This window comes from Panthera uncia, assembly GCF_023721935.1.
Source record: "Panthera uncia isolate 11264 chromosome B2 unlocalized genomic scaffold, Puncia_PCG_1.0 HiC_scaffold_24, whole genome shotgun sequence".
Classification (NCBI taxonomy): domain Eukaryota; kingdom Metazoa; phylum Chordata; class Mammalia; order Carnivora; family Felidae; genus Panthera; species Panthera uncia.
This window is the reverse complement of record NW_026057580.1, coordinates 60,321,441-60,335,839: the sequence shown is the minus strand read 5'-3', so window position 1 is coordinate 60,335,839 and position 14,399 is coordinate 60,321,441. Positions and strand designations below refer to the sequence as shown.

General features: G+C 33.2%; 1 protein-coding gene across 2 annotated transcripts in view; it reads left to right on the top strand.

Annotated features, from left to right (window-relative positions):
* The window catches only part of ASCC3 (activating signal cointegrator 1 complex subunit 3), a 358,207-nt gene that overhangs the window by 64,746 nt on the left and 279,062 nt on the right, over nt 1-14,399 (top strand). For both annotated transcript variants that reach the window (XM_049654058.1, XM_049654059.1), the window contains 4 exons: nt 1,656-1,776; nt 5,946-6,150; nt 6,873-7,014; nt 7,850-7,975. In XM_049654058.1, the coding sequence (XP_049510015.1) occupies nt 1,656-1,776; nt 5,946-6,150; nt 6,873-7,014; nt 7,850-7,975 (594 nt within the window). The remainder of the gene's footprint in view (nt 1-1,655; nt 1,777-5,945; nt 6,151-6,872; nt 7,015-7,849; nt 7,976-14,399) is intronic.

The window sequence follows — 14,399 nt, the reverse complement described above, 5'->3', positions numbered from 1 at the left end:
ATCGGCTCTTCCCCCCCTTGTCCTTCCTTAGTTCTCTTTTGTAACCTGGTTGTTCAATTTGTGACTCTTCTACTTATAGTTAACCACAATCTGTGCTGTTTTTGAGAGGACCCTAAGGCTTCGACTTTCTGCCAAGTTGCACATGAGGCCCATACCTTTGGAAGAGATTGGGACCTTTCTGTTTTATAGCCTAGTTCTTCCCCCAGACAAAATCTTTGAGGCAAACTCTGGAGCTAGGAGTGGGGACAAGGGACAGTTTATCTCTGACTGACACCCTTGCTCTAAGAGCTGAGTGCTGATGGAAGGGGTAGGCAGTAGCCTAAGTCCTTCTTGGCTTGCCTCTCCTGGTGTGGAATTAGTGCCTTATGAGCCAGGGTGAGAGTGATTGGGCCCCGGTATACTCCATGATGTTTAGGCCAAAAGTAGAGGTTCTAGGACTAGGGCCTTGGCCTTATATGTAGATAATGTCAGTTAAATGAACAGCAAAAAGAAAATATTTATTAAATAGTTAGCATTTCATATATACTTAACATAAGTTCCTACTTTAATTATGATTTTGTGTGGAATGAATCTCTGAGAATAGTTAGAATTTGGCTGATATAAAATCTTCACATGTAAAATTAGATATAACATTTCTGGACAGGAGTAAAAAACATCCTGGAACCATACTGGAAGAAATTGAAAGGCTTTCTGGAGCAGTTACTTTGTATAATTATGTGATTGAAAGTCTTTCTTAATCCTAAAACTGGTTCTCTGACTTGAATAAACTTAATCTTTGGCAACTGCTCTGCATGAGATACACATGGAAATTTTTTATAAAAAGTTACATAAAGTACTTTGTGGAACTGTGTTTTAGATTTCAGATTTATTAAGCATTAAAAATTATCAATTAAGGGGTGCCTGGGTGGCTCAGTCGGTTGAGCGTCCAACTTTGGCGCAGGTCATGATCTCACTGTTCATGAGTTTGAGCCCTGCGTTGGGCTCTGTGCTGACAGCTCAGAGCCTGGAACCTGCTTCAGATTCTGTATCTCCCTCTCTCTCTGCCTCTCCCCAACTCGTGCTCTGTCTCTCTCTCTCTCTCTCAAAATTAAATAAAATTTTAAAAAGTATTAATTAAACATTAATAAAATAAATTTAATAAAATAAAACTATTAAGCATTAAAAATGTGGTGTGTCATGAATCATTAAAACGTTTTAATGGTTCTTTAACTCTAAAATGATAGCTGTTATGTGTAGTAAGTTGGAAGAAAATTCATACTCTGGACTCTATTTGCCAAAACCAGAACAATATTAAAAAGCAAATTAATTTTGGAATTTCATTTGGTTATACCTAGGAAAGGCAAGTGTAAGGATTTATAATTCTGTGATTTAGTTATATATATGTCATAATTATTTATACACCATATATATCATAATCATGATTACTTTTACAGATTGAATCATGTGCTTTAGTAATTGCATATTAACTTTGTAAACCTGAAAGATATGTAACAATATGAAGAGTTGCTTTTCTTTCCTAAGTTCCTATTTTTTTCCAAGGTATTGTTTGGGTACTTCTTGCTCTAGCAGTTTGGCTTCATACCTCTGTTGAATAAGGTATTAATAACTTGAAAAAGGTGATTTGAGGTAACAGTTGTTTTGATTCTTCTTTTAAGCTATTTGAACTGCTGGGACCTGATGGACTTGAACTTATTGAGAAACTCCTCCAGAACAGAATTACAATTGTGGATAGATTTCTTAATTCTTCAAATGATCATAAGTTGCAGGCTCTTCAAGGTAAGAAAGTGTTCAGTGGTAATTCCAATTTAAAGGAAGATTCATTGGTTAGCAAATCTTTTTAATATAATTATACATTAATATCTTTTGGTCTATTATATAATTTAGCGATACCACTTTTTAAAGTAGATTTTAGATATGGCAGATTATGAAACAAATACCACAATGCCCTAAATAGGCTGTTATGGTAGAGATTCTATTCTGTTTAGGTATGGCAGTTTTTTTTATTTTTTTATTTTTTATTTTTTGCTGAAGGTTTGAATAGATACATTTTTTTTTTTTTAAGCAACTGCATTTGATATTAACTGTGGGCCAAGTAGTGTTATAATTTCTTCCCAACTTTTTTATTTTGAAAACTTTCAAACCTAGATAGTACAAGGATGTACAGTGGACACTTGCATACCTTTGTGTAGATTCAACAGTTAATATTTTGCTTTCTTTCTCTTATTATCCTCTTTACACATGCACTCACTCACATATACATAAACAAACACCTACATTTAACATTTTCGATGAACAGTGGCCTGGAAGTTGCAGACATCATAATATTTCACCTGTAAAATCTTCATCGTACATTTAAGAACAATAGCAGTCTCCTACTAAACTGCAATACAGTTATCATGCTCAGCAAATTGAATATTTATATTGTCATGTATCACATGTATTTAAAAGCCCCAGAAGAATTAGAGTAGTTGAGGAAGCCAAAATAATTTTAAAAAATGCTTTGCTTACTATGATACAACTGATGCTGAACTCAGATTTTAAGTCATAAGCAGGAAACCTGAATTTCTTACTTTTACCCAAATGTTCTTTGCCAGCCTTATATATAGTTTGGAATTTTTAAAAAGTGCCTGGGCATAAAAAATTAGACATCCCTCCCTTCTTCAAATGAATTGGCATTTATCATTTTTTAATGTAAGTTATGTTATCTTTTCCTCACATATATGAGTATGGCACTAAAATGAAGTTATGAAAAGAACCTTGATTTAAATCCAAAATTTCTTGGGACTTTCTTATCCTATACTTTGATTACTGGTAGTTTCCTGGAGTTGTCTTGAGATTTTTAGAAACTTAGAAGAATTGAGTTTAGCCACTTTGTCTTTATGCAGGTTTCGTTGTTCTTTAACTTTATCACTTACAAACTGCCTTGCTCTAAGAAGGCTCTCCCACCTGCTAAAGATATTTATCACACATTGTTGGAAACCACCAGAGTTTAAGAGCATTTAAAATGGGTGTCCGCCAGAAAGAAAGGAATGAATGTAAATATCTAGTCTTGCAGTGTAAATTCTGACAATTTATTGTTTATTTTGTCAGCCTCCTAAGTGTTGATATAGGGATACATATTGATCTCACCTGTTAATAGTGCTAATTTACTTAACAGAAAGTTCAAAATGATTCCAGCTTCACCTGTGGTGTTTTTTTTTTTTTTTTTTGGAACTATAGGTGATGAGTTAGTGTTGTCTTGCAGTTTAATTATGTTCATTTTTGTATAACATTTATACACAAATTTTATTCTCTTTGGATAACTTTTTAGAAGCAACATAGTTTTGAACCCAAAAACAAATATTAGAGTTGAATTATTAAAAAAAAAATATTTGAACCATCAATCTTCCCAGAAATATTATCTACTTTTCTCATACTGCTTTTACTCTTTTATTCTAAGCTAGATCATTATTATTGCCACTATCTAAGAGTAGTAATTTGACTATAGAAAAGTGGGGTATTAGTAGGCTTTAACTTTGTCTAAGGACTAGTGTAAAGAAGCTGACAAGCAGCATGTTTCAGATTTTTTTTTCAGTAGAGTTTTTCATGTACGTGCCTTAAACAGATATTTTCCTTTATTTGCGGGGAGGGAGGTGGTATGGAAAGGAAATATTCTTGAAGAAAAGATTCTTCAGACTCTTATTACTATATCAGTGTTCTCATCCATTTGTATCTTCTGATCTAATTTTGTGTTGAGAATCCTTCAAAATTCTTTAAAAACTACCAAATTATATTTGCATTCTTTATTAAGCTACTTTAATATGACCATCACATCCCATCCTTTTCTTTATTCCTCCAAAATCGTGGTCTTAGAAGTTGCTTCTTACTATTTATCATTTTCTAGTTTTCATAATGATTTTTTTAAAACTTTTTAATCCAGATGCGCATCACCCATTTTATCTCTTCTGTTTTTATTATAACCAGGAAATGTAGGTGAGAAGTGGGTGGGTAAAGTGGATTGACTGCTAAGGTAAGGATAGTTGTAAATTAAATTCTATTTTTAGGGCTGATGTGAAGAATGTTTACTCCAGGGTGTGTCATAAAATAAAAATTAAGTTAGCTTATGCTATTGAGGACAGTGTTTTGAGTAGTTACACAAGATCTTTTTGGTCACGATTACATTCTAAAAGGATACAAGCTTCCACATTCTTCTTCAGTAAAATTTTATAGAATTACTGGTAAACTTATTCATTTCATTTCTACTTTTCAGGCTCTAAAGTTAACTGAACCTACCAAGGAAGACTATACATTTAAACTTTTGCTGCTGTATGACTTACTTTGAAAATTACCTATTATGTTCAGTGTTACAGGATTCCAGTATATTCTCTTTGAGGCTTAAAAAAGCTATTAATGAAGCAGACCTGTTTTCTTATTACATTTGTTTAAAATGTTAATTACATTAGCATAGCACTTAGAGTGTCATCCAGGGTATTTAGTTTCACACACAGAATCCTTAACATTCATTTATATAATAAATACATAGTGTTATTCACATGGTATTATTCACATTCTACTTAATACAGCACCCAGTGCTTATCACAAGTTCCCTCCTTTGTACCCATCACTCATCTAGCCCATCTCCACCCACCTCCCTTTGTCAAACCTGTCTGTTCTCTACCATTGAAAGTTAATTGGCTACAAACTTAATCATTATAATAGATGTATAAGACTTTACCAAAAAGTAAAATATATATGACCTAGAAAAAAACATTTTTTCAGAACTGTACTAATATAAAGGAGATCATATCTCATTTCATAGTTTTTTATTTCTCAGTTTCCTTCTTGAGATTTCTAAAACCATTATACAGAGGGATTACTTCATGTGATTGAGAGTTAAAATGATTTATTCAAAATTATGTATTGAGGTAGTGACAAATGACTGAGAATTGTGAAGATTTGACTTAAATGAATTAGAAGGCTATTTCGCTATCTTGATGCTTTCTTAATTCCTTCCTTGTTCGGTGTGGGATCTTGGAGTTTAATAAAATAACTTTGTACTGTGCTCCTTCGGAGTATGGACCAAGTTTAGTTCTTTATTGCTTCCTAGCCTAGCAGCAGTGCCTGGAACTAGTAGGTCCCCAATACAGTAAATGTGTATTGATTTGGATTGCTTTCAGCAACATTCCTGTGATTTCCTTTAGGGCCACAGTGAGCCAGGATACTACTACTTCAAAAGATTTAATTAAACATGGAAGGTTAATCCTGTTGGAAGAAAAAAATTTCCTGAATATTGAGTTGACCAAACCACAGGTTTAAATTGGACCTTGTAGATGAAACATTGAACTTTCATTGACCTGATTGTTAGTGGCTGTAGCCATCTTCCCTTGTTTTGTTTTGTTTTTAACTGTATTTCCACGGAAAGGTGGATCACAGTCTTTATTTGCCTGGTCATCTTCTAAATATATCCTGAGCTAATGTTAATAAATTGTATTTCATGTATAAGTGAGTAAAAACATATATTCAATTTAACACAGTAAGGCTGTTACACAGGGAAAAGTTATATCTAATATGTAAAGAATATATTTATTTCATTATGTTAACAGTAAGTGCTAATTAGCATTGATAATTATTATATTTATTGAAATTATGTAAACAAATAATTTCAAAATTATAAAACTGAATTTTTAAGTTCCTGATGTTATGTGTAAGAATTTATGACACTAAACTATGTAGTGCGTATGAAGAAAATATCTACTGACTTTTCTTAGCCACTGTCTAATATCGCTTAGATATCACATTAAAAAAAAAAAAACAACTCTCCATAAAACATACAATTGAATATGACAGTTTTAAAAAAAACTGAATTATTAGAGCATTGTGCTATTTTATATTTTGGTGAAGGGGAAAAATGGTTTTCCTAAAGTTTAAACTCATAGAACATGATATTTCTTAAATTTGCTTTGTAGACAATTGCAAAAAAATTTTGGGAGAAAATGCTAAACCTAACTATGGTTGTCAAGTTACCATTCAGTCTGAACAAGAAAAGCAATTAATGAAACAGTATCGTCGTGAAGAAAAAAGAATTGCCAGACGAGAAAAAAAGGCTGGAGAGGATGGAGAAATTGCAGAAGGAGTTATGTGCTTTGATCCTAAGGAATTGCGGATACAAAGGTAATAAAAACCAGAAGCTGAAAGATGCTTCTGTTGTAATTGCTACCTTTATGCATTATTTTTTGGTTAGTCTTAACAATTTAGATAACTCGTACTTCTAGTAAGGTTTTCTTATAAGAACAGACTTTTGTTGTATGAAAACCTAATTTTCTGGGATAAGAAAGCAATGATCTTCTTAATTAAAATATTCTTGGTTACATCTATGTAGGTGAGAATTTTAGATTATAGAAGTAAGCTATTTTGGGTGCTGTGCACAAACCACTAGGTTAAAATTTGTAAAGCCTACACAGATTTATTTTGAGACTTTTGGGTTTTTTTCTAGCTTAATAAGAATACTTTTCCTTGTGTTATTTAGAAGTAGAAAGGAAGAAAAAGAAACAAAAGCATTATGATATTTGTTCTTTAAATTTTGAATACTATTTTTATAAAGGAACTTATACCTTGTTAAACATCTTTGGATTGTGACAAACAAAATTATAAATAAAGAACACTAAGTTAAACTTATCAAATGATGTCATCTAAAAATAGTACCTACAAAATGTGTTAACTCCTATGTAGTTACACTGAAAATGTCAGGATTACTAATATCTTTCTTTGTGTAATTTAATTTCCTCCACTTCATAATGGAAAGCTACCTGAAATTGTTATTATAGTGACTTTGTACTGGCTTCCTTTGGCTAGATAAAAATTTTTTATTTATCCTACTGTTTTTATATTTACAGAGAGCAGGCACTTATGAATGCTAGAAGTGTTCCAATTCTGAGCAGGCAGAGAGACATGGACGTTGAAAAAATACGTTATCCCCATGTTTATGATTCCCAGGCTGAAGCCATGAGAACATCAGCATTCATTGCTGGTGCAAAGGTATGTCACTGGTATATGACCACTTTGGGATAATAGGTCTATTCTGAGGAAATAACACATAGATTTTTCCTGTGTCTTTTCTGGCTCTTATACTAGTTGATATACTATGCTAACTTTAATTTCAAAATATTGGGGAAAATGAGGTAATGCAGTGTATGGAAACTTCTTGACACATATTAGGTACTCAAAATGTATTTGTTCTCTTCCCTTTTGTTATTTATGGAACTTGTATTTTTGAGTTTTAGTGGTTACATCACTTTTTTAATGTTCTTTACACTATGTATATGGCACAGTTTTCCTAGCGACACAAGTATATTTGTCTTCAGGATACCATCTAATCAATATATACTTAAAACTCATTAACATAATATGGTCTGTGTGTTATATGAGAGATCCAGTATATGAATAATTCGTGTGTGTGTGGTTTTTTGGTTTGTTTTTGTTTTGCTTAAGCTTGTTTTTCTTTAAAAAAATATGTTTGGGGGAGACAGAGAGACAGAGTGCAAGCAGGGGAGGGGCAGAGAGAGAGGGAGACGCAGAATCTGAAGCAGGCTCCAGACTCCAGGCTCCAGACTCCAGACTCCAGACTCCGAACTGTTAGCACAGAGTGCAGCAGGATCATGACCTGGGCCAAAGTCTGACGCTTAACCCACTGAGCTACCCAGGCACCCTTGTTTTTCTTTAAACTAGCTAAATTTATTTACCACTGCTATGTCTAAAGACATTAGTGTTCTCTTTCTCTCTTTCTCTTTCTTTCTCTTTCTCTCTAATTAAATAATCTCTACTAGAGCAATTGTTTGTATTATTACTTAATTTTAATTTTTGATGTTTATAGATGATTTTACCAGAAGGAATTCAAAGAGAGAATAACAAGATGTATGAAGAAGTAAAGATTCCCTATAGTGAACCAATGCCAGTTGGCTTTGAAGAAAAACCAGTTTATATCCAAGACTTAGATGAGGTGAGATGATCATTTTATAAAGTTGTTATTTTTGGTGCTTGGTATGTTTTCTGAATAGATTTTTATTTAAAAAATTATTTTTAAAAGTTAGTGGTTGGCTAATATAGTAGTAGAGAGCTATATGCAGTTAGTTACTAAAAATTTACAATAGGGGAGTTTAAACTTTAAAAAGTCATTCCTTCACACATTAAACATTTTTGTGTGTATATTTCTGTAATTTCATGTTTATTTTGGCTATTTCAGCTAATATTTGGTTTAACCTATGTAGGCGGACTTAGACTGTTTTAAAGGATTCATGTATTGATATATCAAATGGTCAGTCTATAAAATAATAGAATGCTATTTGGGGAGGGGACCAAATTCTAAACTATTTATTTTTTTCTCAGCTTTTAAATTTTGAGTAATTTCAAACATAAGGAAAAGTCGCATGAATAGTATTATCCATATATCTTTTGTCTTCATTTACCATTTGTCAAAATTTTGCCATATTTGCTTTATCTCAAAATAAATATTTCTTAATTTACTTTTAGATTTGCTTAAATTGTTCAACTTGTGATTTATTATTTTCCTGAATTTTTAGAGTTTTAATAACATAGTTTTAGGAAGGAATTATTTATAATTTTTACTTCTGCTTAACTTGTGAGGGTTTGAGAACTTTTCATTATAAAGCTATGTAGAGAAATAATCATTCCCTTAAGTAAACTTATCAAGTAGTGCCAATCCAGGATATATTGGAAACTCAGTATACTCATTGTAGTTAAAACAGTGCTGTAGTAAACTTGTATGGCCCTTAGAAGGAACATACAGAAATATAAATTATATAGAGTGTTGTGTCCTAGTGGTTTTAGAGAACATCAATATATTGAGAGTGCTAGTCTGACTTAGTATTTAAAGTTATTTGAATGATTTCTAGTAATAGGGCATTGTTAGATAAATTGTAATGCAGATTAATGACTAACTTTGTAATCAGGTGTTCTTGGGATCAGATTTATTGGATTGTATGTAAATCGAAGTGAAAATTGTTCAGAAAGTGTTTTAAAATGTATTTGAAAACATCTTAATTAGGGTACATATTTGTCAGAATTTAGTTTTGCATATAATTTACTTAGCAAATCTGTGGAGTGTAATTAAAGTTTACACTGAAGGGAAAATTACATTGAAGGTAAAATTGAAGTTTTTGGTGATCAGCATCATAGGGAAAGTCCAAATTCATGAAGTTTTAGAGTGCACAGGAGGCTATAGGAAAAGAATTAGTATATTGAAGCTAACTTCTTCTTTTTCTTTACTTTTTTTTAAATGTTTATTTACTTTTGAGGATGCATGAGCGGGGAAGGGGCAGGGAGAGGGAGACAGAATCTGAAGCAGGCTCCAGGCTCCAAGCTATCAGCCCAGAGTCTGATGCGGAGCTCGAACCCACAAACTGTGAGATCATGACCTGAGCCATAGTTGGAAGCTCAACCGACTGAGCCACTCAGGTGCCCCAAAGAAAACTTCCTAAGTTTATAATCAAAGCAAACATGAGTGTAGGAGGGCATATCATCTTATCCCTTTTTATAAGAGGAGACAGTTCTCCCCATAGTTTTTTTTTTTTTTTTATCAGCTCCTCAATACTCACCTGCACCAAATGCATCCATGCATACCTAAAATATGCACTTTATTTGAAGAAAAATGGCAAAGATGTAAGATATCTGAAGAGTATTCATGTAGAGAGTGAGGGTGTGATCATGTAGAATATTTCATGTAGGCAGCGTTGATAATGGGTGAGAACCTCTGATCAGTATCTCTTCAACCTTAGAGTTAAGAACACAGTTTCAATCAAATATATATCAATTAATGGTTATCAAACAGTTTCAGTCAAATATTTTGGTTATTGAGGCTTAAAGTATATAATCCAGCACTTTTGGCACTTGTCTGCATCCTAGGTTGCTTATTTTCTGTGTACTGTGGGATCTTATCATCTGGGTATTAAACTCACTGAGAAATCAAATATATACATAAGCATGTGCTAAATTGAAAAAAGAATTCTTAATTTAGTTTAAGTTATACCAATTATTTAAAGTATACATATTATTTAAAGCTAACCTTTTCTGTCACCAAAATGAAGTTCCTTTATATATATTTATATATGTGTATGAGTGTGTAATTTATATGTAGTCATTCAGAAATATCAAATAATGGAGGCAAGCAAAAAGAACAGCATAAAAAAATAACCACAGCCAACCAGAATTAACTACATTCTACACATATGTGTGCATTTTATTTTGTTTTATAAAATGGCATTATATCACACATACTGTTTGTGTCTATTTGTATATTTATCTACATACATCTTTCCATGTCAGCAAACATATCTGCAGCATCATTTATAATCACCATACGGTATTCCATTTTATACTTTTATTACTTTTAAACTGATTCCTTTTTGTTACAGTTTTAAGTTGTCTTCTACAGTAAGTTTATATATTAGACTAAAATTGTAATTTTATATTGCTGGGTTTCATCCTCTGCATCAGAATTATCTGTAGATCTTTTTCAAAATCCAAGTGACTTGGCTTCTATAAAATTAAAGTCTCTTGAGAAGGGTCCAGGTACCTGTATTTTGAAGATGATTTTTGGAGCACTGTAGGTGATTCTGAAATACAGCAGGACATAATTTTGTACATAATTCTTTTTAAACCTTACCAGTCATTATAAGCATTATCATCATTGAAGTTTATTTTGTTTTGCGTATTAAATATTAACATTTTTAATGTGAAAAAAATTAACATTCATTGTATAATGAATGAATCAGGCTTCTTATTTTTCTTTCATATTCATTTCTAAATAAATACTTTGTTCATTTTAATTTAGGTTATAAGAGTAAGAGTTTTCCTAAATGGGTTAATTTCATCTACAACCTTAATGTTTGTTTGCTGTGTAATGTAATATATTTATGGGTTCCATGGATTAGGATCTGGACATCAGTGGGGATCATTATTCTGCCTACCACACATGAGAGTTTAACTTTTCTTCCATTGAAGAATATCAGTGTTTAGAGTTTTTGGCTGTTACAAAGTGTGTAAATCTCCTTTGGCTGCCATAACCACAGCCGGGGTAGCTTAAACAATGAACATTTATTTTTTCACAGTTTTGGAGGTTAGAAATCCCAGAAAAAGGTGCTGATAGATTTAGTTTCCAGTGAAGACTCTCTTCCTGGCTTGCAGACAGGCACTTTCTCACTGTGCTCCCATGGCTTTACGTGGGCTCTTCTCTGTATTGTGTCTCTTCCTCTTAAAGGACACCAGCTTTATTGGATTAGGACTTCACTCAGATGACCTTATTTAACTTTGTTACTTTCCTAAAGGCTCTGTCTCCAAACACTGTAACACTGGGAATTAAGGCTTTAATTTATGTACTTAAATTATAAGATGAAACCTAATTCCATCCATAAGATGGATAAAGCTGCTCTAGACATTGGCATACAGGTTTTTGTGTGAACAAAAGTTTTCATTTCTTTGGAGTAGATGCCTGAGCGTGCAATTATTGGGTCATTATTGTAGCTGCATAGTTAGTTTTTTTAAGAAAAACTACCACACTGTTTTCTGGGGAACATTTTATATTCCCACCAGCAATCCAGTATGATTCAGTTTCTCCACGTATTCACCAGCATTTGGTCTTATCACTATTTTTATTTTAGCCATTTTAATTTATATTTTTATGTTTTATTTATATTTATATGTATACTTTAACCATTCTGATAGAGTGTAGAGATTTCTCATTGTGGTTTTAATTTGCACTTTTATAAGCAGTAACAATAATTAGATAATACATTCAAATGCAAATGTCATTATAAGTACATAAGTAAATCGTTTGATGTCATGTAGCTTTACATAATGATCCCACCAGATGTCATTAGCATGAGTACTAATTTAGACCTCAGGAAAAAATACAGGTGTTAGCAGAATGTTAGCTTAGTGGATACCTTTGTTGGCTTGGATCTTTTTTATATAAGGTAGAATCTATATATATCAGGAATAGTACTCTTGGAGATGGTATCTTTCTCTTTTTACTGACATCATAATTGCATGCCATTCCTAACAGTCCTACAGAACTATAGATAAAATGCTTTTATATCCTTTCTTGACTGAATGTCACATCAGATAATTGTGTCCTGTGTGCAACGCAAAGTTGAAGGTTGAAGTAGAACTGTTGCAGAAGAGAGAAATGCTGAGCACCTGAGTTAAGAAAGTGGCATCCTACATGAAAAATGGGATAATGGAGAATAATTTAGGTACCAGTATATATAAGATCTGATGACTGATTAAATGAGAGGAGATGAAGCAGAGAGAAGACTCCAGAATGACATCCAAGTTTTTGTTTGAGTCTAGAATGATATCCGGGGCTTCATGGGTGAGTGATAGTGCCATTTACCAAGTTGAGGAGGGTGAGTGATAGTGCCATTTACCAAGCTGAGGAATAGAAGAAAAGGAAAGGCTTGTATATGTTAAGTTTAGGAGGCAATACACCATGTTAGTTAAGAGCAGAGCCTCTGATTCCAGGCTGACCTAGTTTGACTTGGACCCCCCACTTTCTAGCTGTGAGACTTTGGGCGAGTTACTGTCCTCTCTGAAATCCAGTTTTCATTTGTAGAATTGGGATAATAGAACCTCCCTTATAGTTTAATGGTGAGAATTAATATATGTAAAACATGTTGAAGAGTGTTGCGTATTTAATACATTTTAGCTAAAATATTAGCTTAAAATGAAAAGTGGAGTGATGAAAACTAACATTGGCAGATAAGTGTATGGATAAAATGAAAAGACTTATTGTTACTTTGGAAATTATATTTATTAAACAAATTACTTCTGTGTTCATTTATGCTATTCAGCTATTCTTTCATTCCAAACATATGTAGAGTATTATTGGATGCTATCATACAAGATCAGGAAGAACTAAACTCATAGTCATTCTATTAAGACATCGAGAGTGGTTTCTAATTAATTGATAGCAGTTAAAGAAACCAGTCATTATAATTATTGACATCTGTGGTTATTCAAGTCAGACATTTTGAAAAAAGTCAAATAGAATAAATATAAAAAGTATTGCTGGGGCATTTGGGTGGCCCGGTCGGTTAAGTGTCCACCTCTTAATTTCGGTTAGGGCATGATCTCAAGGTTCATGAGTTCGAGCCCCACATTGGCCTTTGCACAAGTGCAGAGGCTGCTTGGGATTCTCTCTCTCCCCCTCTCTCTGTCTGCCCCTCACCCACTTTTGCTCACTTGAAAGAAATAAACTTTAAGAAAAATATATTACTTTTCTTTTGGTTTTATTTTGTTTTCTGAACCCGAGCTGGGGATCTTAAAGTCAGAGTTTGTTGACATGGTTTGGTTCAATCAGATTATAAAGGCAAGAAAGCTAAATAAGCACCCAGAAAAACACTTTAGAGTGTGGATCTTTTTCATGAGACCACTTTGAAAAGGATGAAATGTTGCTAAAACCTGGACATGCTCCCAAAGCCTTTCCTGAAACAGCTCACAAGGCTGGTTATTACACTGTCAAACATATCATCAGTTTCATCAGAAGCATGGCCTTGAATCACTCCTTGCCTTTTTAAGAGGTGGTATCAAGAAATAATAACAAAATATAAAGTTGAAAGTTGAAAAGTGAGTTTACAATCTTTTTTACACTGATAGCGATCTTAGCAAAGAATATTTCATTAAATTTCATGGGGAAAGAAATGATGTAGCACAAATTAAATTTCCACTCATTTTGTCAAATTCTAATTTCCCTTGATACATGCCTACCTTCACCTGGAGACTGGAGCCATGTGAATCCTGATGCTAATATATTTGTTTGCTAGATTTTTGAGCACGTATTATCATTAAAACAAACAAATGAACAAACAGACATGTAAATGTAGACTACTTATGCACCTTTATAAACCCCACAATACATTGTTATTCTTTTTGCTTTAACAGTCTTTTTAAGATATTAAGATTTCTAATAATAAAAAAGTTTTTTTTATACTTGTGCACCTATCAGGTACCTTTTATGCTTTTGTCTAGATCCAGATTTCCATCTAGTATTCACTTCTTAGAGTGCAAGTTTGTTGATGAATTCTTTCAGCTTTGTATGTCTGAATAAAAATCTTCATTTTGTCTTGTTCTTGAAAGATATTTCATTTGATATAGATTCCAGTTTGAGGCACCTGGGTGGCTCAGTCAGTTGAATATCTGTCTGACTCTTGATTCGGCTCAGATCATGATTCCAGGGTTGCAGGGCTGAGCCCCACTTCAACTACATACTGAGTGTGGAGCCTGCTTAAGATTCCCTCTCTCTTTCTGTCTGTCTTTCTCTCTCCCTCCCTCTCTCTCCCTCCCTCTCTCTCCCTCTCCCCCTCCCCCTCTCCCCCCCCCCTCCCCCCCTCCTCCCTCCCCCCCCTACC